A 13,152-nucleotide genomic window follows, 5' to 3' on the forward strand; every position below is an offset into this window, starting at 1 on the left:
ATTTTATCTAAGACCGCCCCAAATTAAATGATACTTATCCCACTAATTTTGAGTGAGGTAAAGAGTTTTATTACCGCACTCAGTGGGAAAAGTAAATTTTTATCCCACTGAGTGCGGTAATGAAACCCAATTATTTCATTGGCGAAAATCAATAGATAAGATTTTTTTAATCCAACGGGATTAGATAAATTCAATTTTCCTGCGCGTAAATAAGCAGGAAAATGTTGTTTCCAAGACTATTTCCGAAAAAAAAAACATTTCTAATGAAGCAAGTTTTATACTAGATTTTTACTCTTCTTGAAAATTTTTATTTATCTTTAAAGCAACTTTACATACTCTTAAGATTTCAACTCACTTCCGCTCTAGATATAATGTTTTGCTGATAGGATCTCTCATTCTGTTAGAAGTTTTAGGCAACATTTATAGCAGTAGGAAACGATATTTAGAACGATTTATGCAGATTTTTATAAGGTACTAAGACTTTTATCCATTTTTCTTTTCTTTTGTCCTGATCACGCAGTAACTAGTTGATCAAAGATTAAAAAGATTTTCCACAAGATCTTTAAATAATAATGTCGTAATTCAAAATTACAAGAGAGAAATGAAGCAAGTTGGTTTTTAGAATCTCTAAGTAGCATCTTTTGCATATTAAATATTAGTCGTTACTGTAAATATTTGCATACCAGATGCAAGTTTAAAATATGAAAATTTCACTTTACTGTTCCTTCAGCAACATTTTATAATGTAATTTGTTGCAATATATTATTTACAAATATATTATCTGTTAACAGCTATAAATAATATATAATTGGTTACTGTAATGCGTGTTTATCTCATTTGCCACTAATAGGTTTAAGAATTAGTCTTACACGTTTCATATTTTAAATTCCCAATTTTTTGTTGCTTACTTGAATTAAACAATCAATTTTATATTTTTTGCACCAAACATAATAATTAAGTCGTCCCGATATTTCTCTTTTGATATATTAAATTGCCGATATCACCTTGACATCTATAATCTGGCAGAGACAAATTTTTCTCTAATTAAGAAAATTTCAAGATGATAAACAAATACTCTAATTAGGTGATTTTAATAAATTTCATGACACCAACACGTCCATGATCTGATTTACTTATGTCAAATTTATAGATGATATTGATTATAAAAATATATAGACTCGTACAGTCGAAATTTTAATTTATAATGTGCAATTATTTTAGCATGAAATTAAAATTTTAAATAATTATAGTTATTAATAATCCAATCGTTAATTTGTTTACTCTTAGCTGGCAGATTCCATAGGTAACTAAGTAATTACTTAAGTAAGTTTCTCAATTTCAAACGTTCGATATGTGCAGTGGAAACAGCAATGCACCCATGCGTCATTGTTTCAGCATTGCAAATAACATTGTGTTCAAATTGTTTTTGTGCCATAAATATATCAAACCAGTTGATGAAACAAAAACAATGGGTAATAAATCCTAAGTACATAAAAGCTAATATAATAATGGGTGTCATTATTCATAACATGAAATAAATGTTGCCTTTGTATATAAATTTAGCTGCGCCATTCTTTAATGAATTTGCAGAAATCAAAAACTTTTTTTTCAAATTCCTAAAACACACGGACTGAAATGCAGTTCTGCTTGTTTATTGCAAAAGCGCATCTAGCACCCAATAGTACTTTAATGTGACACCATCGTCTTTCTCAATTCTGTAATTGCACAACTGGCAACTGTGATTTCTCACTTTAGCTGCATTTCACCAAAGTAAATCTCATTGTTTCAAAAATATACAATAGAAGCGTAACCGTTTTCACAAAATATCTTCCAAGAAATTGCTTTAATAACGGAGACAGGTGATGGCATTGACATTTATAAACGTGACTTATTAGCCTCAGAACAAGTAAATATAAACTCTTCAGCATTCTATTATCGATGATCATGATTTTATCAATCTTATGCATCATCCATGGGAAATTATTATGTCACACGATGCAGCGGTGTCAAAGTGAAGGAGCCGGCGGCGAAAGCTCGAAAGGTGATTCCTGCTAATCAACGCTCCTGGCGCTTTGATTAATTCAGGTAATTTATATTGACTAATTTGTTACGTCACTGGTGGTGCTCGCACCGGGACAAAAATTAATCCCCATGAACGATTCGTTATTTACTGAAAAATAACTGTTATTAAGCGATTTTAGCCATGCGTTATCACAACGATGCGCTGAAAGAAAGGGAACGCAAATGTGAAGGTTACCGTTTTTAATTAATTTAATTACTTTGAGATAATTTCGATCTTCAGCATTTTTGTAAGTAATTGCAATTTAATTATTCACGTTTGGATGCTAATTGTTGCAAGTGGCAGCACATCCACAGATTTATTATTTAATATCGAAACGAAGCTAAAAATAAAAATGAGTCTTGTCTTTAATATTGCAGTATTGATGCAGCGTGCGTTGCAGTACCAATAAAATATTGTTCTTGATCTCTGAAAGTGAAGCCTTAGGTCACATCGACCACAGTGCATTTTCATTTTCGTATAAACAATTCGTCATCCAAGGTCGGCCGCGGTGAGAACTCGCGAGTACCGTCTTCTGAATTACAAAATAATGCATGAAAAACCTATTCGTTGACATTTAACTTTCGAGAAATAAAAAAATTCCATTTTGATGAGATACTATGATTTACACATCCACACTAACGCTGTAAATGTTGTAGGTTAAAATCTTGAAGTTCGTCGTTCACACGGTCGGTACTCCTAGTTCTACTACCATTTTTTTCGGATGCTCAAATATGCAAAGTGTTAAATTCTATTGTTTTGTAGTACTACCAATAGTAAACAATTTGTTAACTGTATAACAAGTAGACATGTGACATTTACAACCTGTTTGGATTCATAAAACTCCATCCGGATCTGAATCGCCGCCAAAAAAATTATCTGAAGATCACAATCGGGAGCCACAAATCGAGACGAACTTGGTCAAATGTCTGATGTTTGTCTGGTGAAGGTCGGGTGTCAGGTTGTAATTTACATTTATTATGATTGTGGATCACGTGATAATTTTGCAGCTTCAGGACTTGACTAAAATCGGATACCTGCGGTGTCACAAATTGCACGGTGGATTAAAGCCAAAGATCAATTGCACAACGATCATAGACAATTATTATTATGATTAAGCGTAATGAGATATAAATATTTATGCAATGAGTTGCATTTTATTAGTGTAAGTGGTAGATTAAGTGCAAATAGAATTATGTAAGTCGTGTGAAATCGATTAATTTTTATGTTTCCTCAACTGGATCGGATTTAGATGCGTCTTAAGATTGATAAACACATAAACAGGTAATGAAGTGCAGCTAGCTGGAACATGAGGGGAAAATGTAAATGGTTGTTAAATGATTTTATGACCTTCTGATTCCGGGTTGAGCTTTAATCGAAATCTCTGTAATCTTCTTATAGCAAGGTTAATCAACGTTGTAAAAATATCCTTCCTGTAGCGTAAACAGCAAACGACGATATATTGTGAGAACAGCTATTAGTGGTAAAAAAGGACTGATATGAAAGCTTGTGATCAAGAAAAACTGTACCTACTGACTGTTATCAATGAAAAATAAAATGGAAAAAAAACAAAAAATGGCGAAAATGATAATTTTTAAATAAGGTTTGATCGTTGATAATAATTATGTCAATTTTCAAAACAAATATACATATTAGGAGGACATTTAGTTCTTTACATTCTAGCAGTGCGTATTACGTCAGCGAGAAACACTAATGCCAGAAAGTAAGGTTAGGAAGTTGCTTGTTGACGTCTTATGTAAAGATGCGTGCTGCCGTGGTTCAAATTACAACGAAATGCCTGTCAAGAATTTGGCGAAAAATTTAAATTAATGTTATATAAAGTTATATCGGTTGCGTTTTTTTATGTATGCTTAAAACATAAGGGGCCAGTTTATAGAAAGAGAATTCCATGAATCCGAAACTTCTATTGGTTGAATCTTCAAAGAATTTAATTTAATTTAATAATAATAATAATCTGATCATGTGTTCAGTTAATCTCGCATTCGATTACGATTAATTTAATTTCGCTTCTGTAAACTGGCCCTTACTGTAATGATGTTAAAGTATTTTTGTAATATCTAGTTGTTAAAGGTGGCTTTCCGGACTGTTTGTCACCATGTAAACAACCTCATAACGGCCGGAGTCCGTTAAGGGTGTCCGTTATGAGCGGGAGCGGCCGTTATGAATGACTAAATAACTATAGCAACGTAGATCTAAACTTTATTTTTCAACTTTTTTACAATTGGTACAATAATTAATGGTTAATGTTATGAGACACACCTTGAATTAATCGAAATCCGTATGACACTAGCAGATGTAGACGAGATCGAAGATGATGCTTCAGAATTTTAACACCAACACAAGCGCGATTTTGCAGGGAATAACGATGACCTCACTTGCTCTGCGGCCATTCGGACATCGGGAATATCTTGATCGCGATTTTTATTGATTTCAGTCGTTTCAACGGAAAGTTAAGTGTTGAACAAATCTGACAAACAGCAGCAAATGTAGACAAGATCGAAGATGATGCTTCACAATTTTAAGACTAACACAAGCGCGATTTTGCAGGCAATAACGATACCTCACTTCCGGACATCGGGCATATCTTGATTGCGATTTTTTATTGCTTTCATTCATTTATTTTCAACGGAAAGTTAAGCGTTGAACAAATCTGACAAACAACATTGAAACAATTTTTTTCACAAACAACGGTTGACATGACGACGTCCTCCGCACACTTATTAATCATTCGGTTTTTTCGATGGCGTTGAAAAAAATGTATTTCAAAAAGATAATTGTGAACGAATCGTAGAGATATTACAAAAACTATTGTACAATACACGTCCGTTAGGGCCTTTACAGCCTCGCCAGTATTATTCGACTCGCTCTGCGAGCTCGTCTCACAAAATCTCTGGCTCGGCAGTAAAGGCTATCCTAACGGACTTCTACTGTAAAATACTATTTCCATATTTGGAAATATAATACACTGAGGGCTAGATCTGGCGAACAAGGGGGTTGTCCCATTATCCCTGAAACTTGCAATGGGAACAGTAGCCTAGAAATGCAGCTCTTGTGAAACGTTCTAATGTAATGGGAACCATAATTCTATACATAAATACGTATTCTTAAAATGTCTTCATTTTAAGTGAGATTTCTTTAATAACTTTCTGTAATTTTATAAATATTTCTTGCTTAGATATCACCAGGCTGATGAATTCTTTCTTTCTTTGTTTTTTAACGTGTAAAGAATCCTCTTTAGTTTTGCTTTATCCAATATTTAAATCATCCATTAATAATGAACAAAAAAATGTGTTTCTATTATTTAAATAAAATAATAATAACAATAATTTACAAATAATCAACAAAGTAGGTATAGGTATTTAAAAAAATATTAGTGAAATTAGAGAATAAAACAAATTAAATAAATAATTAAAACGCCAAAATTTAAAACTTAAAAGAATCTAGTGACAATTTTTCACTTTTTACAAAAACCGATTAAATTAAATCAGTTAAATTATATACATAATAAGTACAATAAAATAACATTAATTAATCGATTTGTAATTATTAATTTGTAACTTTGCGTAGCAAGCTGAACGTAGATTTAAACTTAAACCAATAGCTTTGTGAAGACAATGTTTGTTTCATTCGTTTTCATCTGTAATTTGGGTTGCATAGTTTTAGCGTTTCTACCAGCTCGAATATGATGGATAGTATTATAGATTTACCACAACTCACATCTGTTAAAACAGTTGTCTATGCAAAATTAAGCAAAAGATTTTCAACAAGGAACAAGATTATGTATTACTGTTCCTTTGAATAAAAGCTCCGATTTTTTTTTTGTTTTCGCTTATATCTCAAAAAAAAAGAACGAAAACCTCCAAGTGAAAAGTCTCTTTTGCATATTTGACAATTATTTTCTTGACGTCGCGTCGTTATAATTAAAGTTCAATGGTATATAGTACCTACCGACCCTACAAGTCGTAAGTTTGTTGATATGTTTTTTTATTTTCTAAAATTTATTATGGTATTTTATGGCAATTTTACGCCGGCGCCGTACCGGTTATACATAAGATGTTAGGAAACACTTATACAAAAAAACTGGATACCTATAGGAAATGGAAATTAGGTAACATAATATTGAACTATAAATCGAATTATGATAAAAATATCTTGTTTATTACCAATGACGTACATTATTGCTGTAAGCAACAGTCATACCACATTGGTCTACCAGTTCCCGTTTGATCACTGAAGTCAAGCAATGTCGGGCGCAGTCAGTACTGTGATGGGTAACCACATGGGAACACCGCGTGCTGTTGTTTTGTATTTGCTTGTTTTTTTACAGCTTTAAAACAAAAACAAATACTTTCACACTAATTTTTCTATTTATGAAATATATTATGAAATAAATACCTATGCAAAAATATCCCCGTATTAAGTCTCTCTGTCTCTCAAATTAAATTTATCACTATTTAATAAAATAATTTTTCTTAAATAGTGTGCATATTCTTCATTCCATGACATAACCTTAAATACAACAGTTTAATTTTATTTTAAAACAATAGCTTCAATCATATTCTAATTATCTAATTAATTTTTGGAGACGATTTATAAAATAAATACTAGATACTTCAATAACACTTCTTATACAACATGATCAATAAAAAAAAAGATAAGAAGAGGCCATAGAAAACAAAATCTCTGAAAACGTGCGGCGTAACTTAATATACTGTACTTGTCAATTTTGACATTTACGTGAATTTTATTTTAAATAATGGTTTTCACTCGAGAACACAACATTCCAGACAGAATCCTATTTTCGAAATGCTGTTAGTATTATTAAAGATATGCCCCACGTTTTCAGAAGTTTTATTTTCTATAACCTCCTGATCTCTTTTTTTGTTGCTCATATTGTATATTAATATGAAATGCGAAGTAAAATTTGAAAAAAGAACACATTTAATTCATTTATTCAAAAATTAAAATAATACATTTACAAATGTCTTAGTTTATTATAAAAAGTACGTAAATTATTGTTGAGCAAGTAAACTATATTGATTTTATTTATAAATAAATTGTAAATACAATCAGTTTTAATGTGCCATTGTTTAAACAAAAATAAATGAAAACTGCATGGTGTGCATAAAACAAATCATATTAAAAAAATATTTTTACATATCAATATGTATTAGAATTACAAATATTTGACTTAAAATAACAAGACAACCTTGTCCTATTTTGTAATGGTAGCAGGATATTTTATCTTTTGACATTACAGAGTTTTTAAGTATTAACACTTGTTTAGTAAAAATAAATATTTGTATTAGGATTTGTCAAAATAGTAAAATAAAGATTTGAAAAACAAATTTTATTGGCCACTCTATTTATATTTCTTGACAGAGAACACGTACACAGTTCTGAATTGAGCAAAAACGATATTTTGTTCATTCACAATTTATTTTACTGAAAGTACTGACCCTGCAAGTCCCGCTCCTACCCCTTCACACCTCACAGAAAAAACTAAAAGTATATATTTTGCTAGATTTTATTTAAAAACTGTAATTTAAAAAAATATAATTTGGTTTTACTCTTACTGGATAATATTTAAATTAAAGTTTATTTCCGGCTCTCTCCAACGCTTTCGCAAGTTCGGCGGGAATGGGCGGTGGTGTAGGTAAGTGATCCCCCACCGGAATAAATCCATTTTCATCAGCAGTGTACTCCACAGTATAAACAACATTGTCCGGACCAGTGTACTGGAAAAATCCTTTAGCACGCATCGTTTCCGCATCAGTTCCGACGTTATGAAGCTTTCCAGATTCTTCAGCGATGATTTTGTTCTCAGTTTCGTATCTGCGAATTAGTATCAGTGAGCGAGGCGTTTTCTCATCAATCAGAAACTTACTCCCAGTGGTACCCATCAGTGTCAACATCACTCAGTTGTCTTATAATTTTCCACTTGCCTTCCTGGTAGTTATTGTATGTCTGGAGGGGCTGACGTGGTGCGGGGGCTGGGGTTGGGGTTGGGGAGCGAATAGTGTTGGTTTTAATTTCCACGACAGGGGAAATTTGGATCGGGCGATTTCTTGTACTAGAAGTTATCAAATTGTTTCCATTCCCTATAAATTAATAAGCAAATTAACGACCAATCCTGCTACTGCTGTCCTTTATTAGAAAGAATAGTTTTCGAAGATGGCTTGTTAGCAATACTTGACATTTTAAATTTTAAAAATGTTAATGATGAATGTCCGGTCTCATGTCAAAATTATTTAATATCAATAATTAACGCAACAATTTCTTCTCAGTAAGAAATATTGCCTGACAAGAACAACAAGAATTTAATGGGCAGAACCGGATTAAGTGGTTTTCATCTTTTCAGTGGCGTACATCGATAATTCGATACCTACATAATTACATCATTTATCAAAAAAAAAAAAAAAAAAGAGAACAAAATCAAATCAAATTTATCTCAATCACTAAAAAAAAAAAATTTAGGAATGCTTTTAGAGGCTTTAAATATTTTTTATACAGTACCTACATCTTAAAAAAAAATATATTGAAAGCCTTTTTTTATACAAAACACAAAAAGGAAACATAAACATGTCATTATAGGTAGATAATACATTTTTTGACATAAAGCAAATAACCTTAAATTTGTATTTGAAGTTATTATTAATCGAGTGTTCAGTTGAAAAGTTCATCAAGTAGCCTTTCAATTTTTCACAACATTATGAAGTATATCTTAGAAGATCAATGACAAAAGTTAGGTTAAGATAAGAAGTGACATTTTTGACTAAATTTATTTTATATGTCTAATGTGAATGCCAAGTTATCATAAAGGTTTATAATTAGAGCAGGACATATCTCTGCCTACATGTTTGGTAACATTGAATACAAAATCACTTAATTTGGCAACGCAACTGACATCTGTCAAAGGAGGCATCATCCCTTTTTCGCTCTATCTTCTTTCATCAAAAAGTCATAGCCAACTTGATGAGCTTTTCATTTGAACACCAGTTAGAAAGAGAGTTTTAACACAAATTAACGTCCAAAATAAAAATTAAAATGTGACAAGAAATTTGGAAATTCTTCTTATAATTTTTAATCACAATTAAAATATTTATCAAAATGTATATCATTTGTTACACAATTATTTTGTAAATAAATTCTTCATTATCATAATTATTATTCATTTGATAAAATTTTAGTTTTCATTTCATAACACAACTTTCATTATCTTTAATTTGTTTCATAATGTATTTATTTAAATAAAAACCAGTCTGAATAATATCAAAAAATAAAAACATTTAACAAAATAAATATTTAAAAGTCGATGTTCAACCTATTTATTGTTGCCATTAATTTGACAATTACGAAAGATTCTCTATATTACTCTAAAATTTTGAGAGTTGATTGAACCATCAAGTGACTCATTTGACTGAGTTAAGTCATTATCAGTTACAAAATTAGCTTCCCATGGATCTTTGACAGGTTTATTTATTTCGATATTTATTATTTTGAAAGTCAAACTTATTGTTAATGACCCTGCACGTTACTTTCATTTTACCATAATTCACATGTGAGAATTAAACTTACCACGGAACAAAAACCTGTAATGCGATACTCGACGTAAATAAATTAAAATATATTAAAAATAAATAAAATAAAGATGCAAAGAGCGTAAGTAATTTGCCAGGCAGGTTCCGCATAGATTGACATTAATTTCTAGCACCTACATCTTAAACTTGGTATTTTATTATGACTATGACGTTATATTGAGGGGATTCAATAATCTTTGAGGTCAGGATGCAAGATCTAAGAGCACTTGAGGAACTTATTTTTACGACTTCTGTAATTTACCATTAAAAATTAATCTCAGTAGTAATGATAGTTTTATAATTTTAAATTGATAAGCCACAGAATTTTATGTAATTTCAAAATTTAAGAAAAATTTATTCTTATTTTATCAAATATTTTAACATTTTTCCCCTGTGAATCATGAAAGAATCTGCATTTATTTATTTTAGAGAATGTTATTTTAAATTTTATTTACCATTAAACTGCCCACTGTATCTGCCATTTGGATCTCCCGCGTACCTTCCCGTACCATCATCTCTGTACCCTCCAGTTCCGTCATGAATATATTGTCCTGAATTGTCCGGAATGTACTGTCCCTCATCTCCCGGAATATATCGTCCTGAGTTATCATCCACATAACGGCCTTCTTGGTCGAGAGCCAAGCTTGACGAAAGGATGCAAAACAATACCTGCCACAAGAACCAGCGATTAACGAAGAATCTAAGATCAAAGGTGACATCATTAGCATAACAGTTCCTAAAGCATTTCCCAAACTGGATCACAGCCATCACTTTCTATGACCCCTTACGTAACCCGAACGGTAAAAAAACTGTTTCCTATTGTAATTAGAAGAATTTGAATGGCGCCAAACAATGGGATGATAATTCGATAATAATGGACCAAAGAAGGAAGATACGATCGACACACCAGTCGAACCTTTAAATAATAAACGCGACCTTCACCCACACGAAATTTATTGAATTGCTGTATTTTTAGCAAGTTTAGTTATTTTAGCACGAACGGTAAATTTAGCGAAAATGAAATATGGTGGAGGTCATATGTAGGTGCAAAACCTTTCCCAGAAGCATTCCTCCGAAGTCAAAATTGCAATAAATTTAAGAAGGGTAATGTAATCGTCACAAAAGTCGTCTTGGCGTGCTGCGAAGTGGCATTACTTTATTTAGAAACTACTGAAAAGGCGAAGCTTGGGATTTATTATGTTTTGTAAACAAATGTTATTTTAATTTTCTAAATTAAATTTGAAACTCTAATTAGCGAGAATGAAAGATTAGTTTGAGAGGTCTGGAAACAAGTACAAATTGTAATTATTATTGTTATTAATAAGAGATTGTTTTAAAACAATAATTAGATATATTATAAATTTACAGTTAAGACACTAAAATAAAATTTGGGAGAGTATCTTGATTATTGTAAGGTTTTTTGTCGAGAATTTGGAGAAAAATTGTCTTAAAAATGTTAAATGTAAGATATTAATTAAAGCCTCACCGTTCACCGTAAATTGTTATAAACTTGCAGCACGTAACGACTAGAAATGTCAACAATTTAAAAAAAAGAACTATTACTTATCTGAAAAATCGTTTATGATCCCACTACCACCTCACTTACCAGAACTTTCATTATTGTGGTGTGGTGTGATTCACAGTGTATCATCAAGAACTGGTCGACATCAAACTTTTCATCGCTTATATGTAAAGTATAGGGTGTGATGAGGACAGATAGGGATGTAGCACAACCCACTCAAGCAATGTCAAGATTGCATAATTTAATAAAGGATTACTAAACCAGTTTACCTTTTTGTCGATCATGTATCATCCTCAGGACGTCCAATAGAAATATGCAGTCTCATTTTAGAAGAATTTCTTCCAATAGAGTAACTGAACCATGAATTTTTTTTCTTTCACGCGATTTATTCGGCAGACATTATTTCGAACGTTCTGTGATTAAAATAGTGCAACCTTTTAATTTATTTTTATTTAATTAAAAATTGACAAGATTAAGATCATTTAGTTTAGATAGTCCTGTGGTTAAAAGTGTTCAACAGACTTTGTTAATTTTATTATTAAAAAAAATTAACAGATTAAGATATTTCTGTTCGGTTGAGCGTCCGCCCACATAGCAGAAATTATATTCTACAACTTATAATTAAAATAACTACCAAAAATTTATTATTAAAGTAAGTAAATATTTATCAGAATTTATTAGACATTTTGGCAGCTCTCATTATTATTTTTTGTTTAAAGTTGTGGTAATTAATGCTCTAAAAAATTGAAACAGAAAAATTTGTGAGGTTAGAAACAATTCAAGGAACTTTTTGAAATATTTCTAAATTTATATTTTAAGAAATTGTAGTATCCGTCGGCACGACAGCTGAAATAACGTTTCAGCCTTTTAAATATTTTGTTGTATGTTTTTTAACATAAAAAAATGTGTGTTCTCATTAAATAAATCTGTTCGTGTAGAAATATTTGGTTAGTATTTTTTATTTAAGAAATATTAAACAAAATAATAATTGTTTAAAGATCTTCAATTATATGATATTCAATAAAAGCAAGTTTAAATTAGATAATTAAAATTTTTATTTTCGGTGTGTTATTTATGTCAATATTTTTGTTATCTATTTTTTTTTAATAGGACAAAGTAAAATGGTAAATATGATAACATTTTGCCGATTTTTTTGTATAAGTTTAAAGAAAAAAATGGTAGCTATTGTTAATAATCTTGACAATTTGAGATACTATATTTCAATTATTATTTAGCTAACTACACTGTTAGGATACAATATTGATGCTTTGTTATTAAAGAAACAAATCGACCAAGGCTCTAAAATAGTCTAAACTTTTTTATTATCTGTATCTAGCACTCGGTATGTCAACTGAACTGGAGTAAATCACATAGTTTAAAACTAAAACAGCGAAGACATAATTATTATTTGGCTGAGTTCACATTTTTCCAAATCCTTAAAAATATACGGAAAAATATGTTCTTTTGAGCTATAAACTATAAATTAAAGAATACTAAATAAATTCCTAAACGGAGTAGAAAACAATATATTTTAAAAAATCTAATTTGCTATTTACCAATGGCAAATGGCATTTTTGAATTATTTTAAGGTTAGGTACAGTGGGGAGCACGGAATTTCGCACACCAATTTGTATGTCATTAAAAAAAACTATCTAGTCTAAGCTTTATTGTCATTATAATCAATCATGATATATGTGATCATGACTGATGTTTCACCTAAACTGTCACGAAACTGCCGCCAGTATCCCATTTTAATAAAATTATTTCAGTGAAATGTCCAATGTGTGCGAAATTCCGTGCTCGCCACTGTACGATTAGTATTAAATACCTGTATGGTACCTATCTACGGTAGATGGACAAATAAAACTAGGACACTTAAAATTTAATCTATGTAAATCAGACTATTAAATTGTCAATATATTTGTCAGTTTGTATAGGTATAATAGATATGTCATACCAAAGCTAACCTA

At 30.8% G+C, this 13,152-nt stretch overlaps 1 protein-coding gene, 1 long non-coding RNA gene and 1 pseudogene across 2 annotated transcripts; 2 read left to right on the forward strand and 1 right to left on the reverse strand.

Annotated features, from left to right (window-relative positions):
* The first annotated feature begins 2,543 nt into the window (after positions 1-2,543).
* On the forward strand, positions 2,544-3,271 carry LOC138130078 (uncharacterized). The gene is made up of 2 exons (XR_011159493.1): positions 2,544-3,020; positions 3,070-3,271. It is a non-coding gene; the product is annotated as an uncharacterized lncRNA (long non-coding RNA).
* A 2,995-nt stretch (positions 3,272-6,266) lies between these two features.
* LOC138132361 (5S ribosomal RNA) lies at positions 6,267-6,384 on the forward strand (annotated as a pseudogene).
* A 1,207-nt stretch (positions 6,385-7,591) lies between these two features.
* Positions 7,592-11,422, reverse strand: LOC138131420 (larval cuticle protein LCP-30-like). Its single transcript, XM_069048407.1, has 4 exons — positions 11,267-11,422; positions 10,116-10,329; positions 7,968-8,181; positions 7,592-7,915 (listed from the first exon to the last, which is right to left on the reverse strand). Exons 1-4 carry the CDS (start codon positions 11,309-11,311, stop codon positions 7,672-7,674), a joined length of 717 nt encoding a protein of 238 aa, XP_068904508.1. The 5' UTR covers positions 11,312-11,422; the 3' UTR covers positions 7,592-7,671.
* Between the last annotated feature and the right edge of the window lie 1,730 nt (positions 11,423-13,152).

This window comes from Tenebrio molitor, chromosome 5 (genome assembly GCF_963966145.1).
Source record: "Tenebrio molitor chromosome 5, icTenMoli1.1, whole genome shotgun sequence".
NCBI classification, from domain to species: domain Eukaryota; kingdom Metazoa; phylum Arthropoda; class Insecta; order Coleoptera; family Tenebrionidae; genus Tenebrio; species Tenebrio molitor.

Coding starts and splice junctions, on each gene's coding strand:
- LOC138131420 (XM_069048407.1), bottom strand. CDS start 11,311: ATGATACACTGTGAATCACACCACACCACAATAATGAAAGTTCTG. Junction 10,330..11,266: donor CCACAATAATGAAAGTTCTG/GTAAGTGAGGTG, acceptor TTCTTGTGGCAG/GTATTGTTTTGCATCCTTTC. Junction 7,916..7,967: donor ACTGATGGGTACCACTGGGA/GTAAGTTTCTGA, acceptor ACTAATTCGCAG/ATACGAAACTGAGAACAAAA.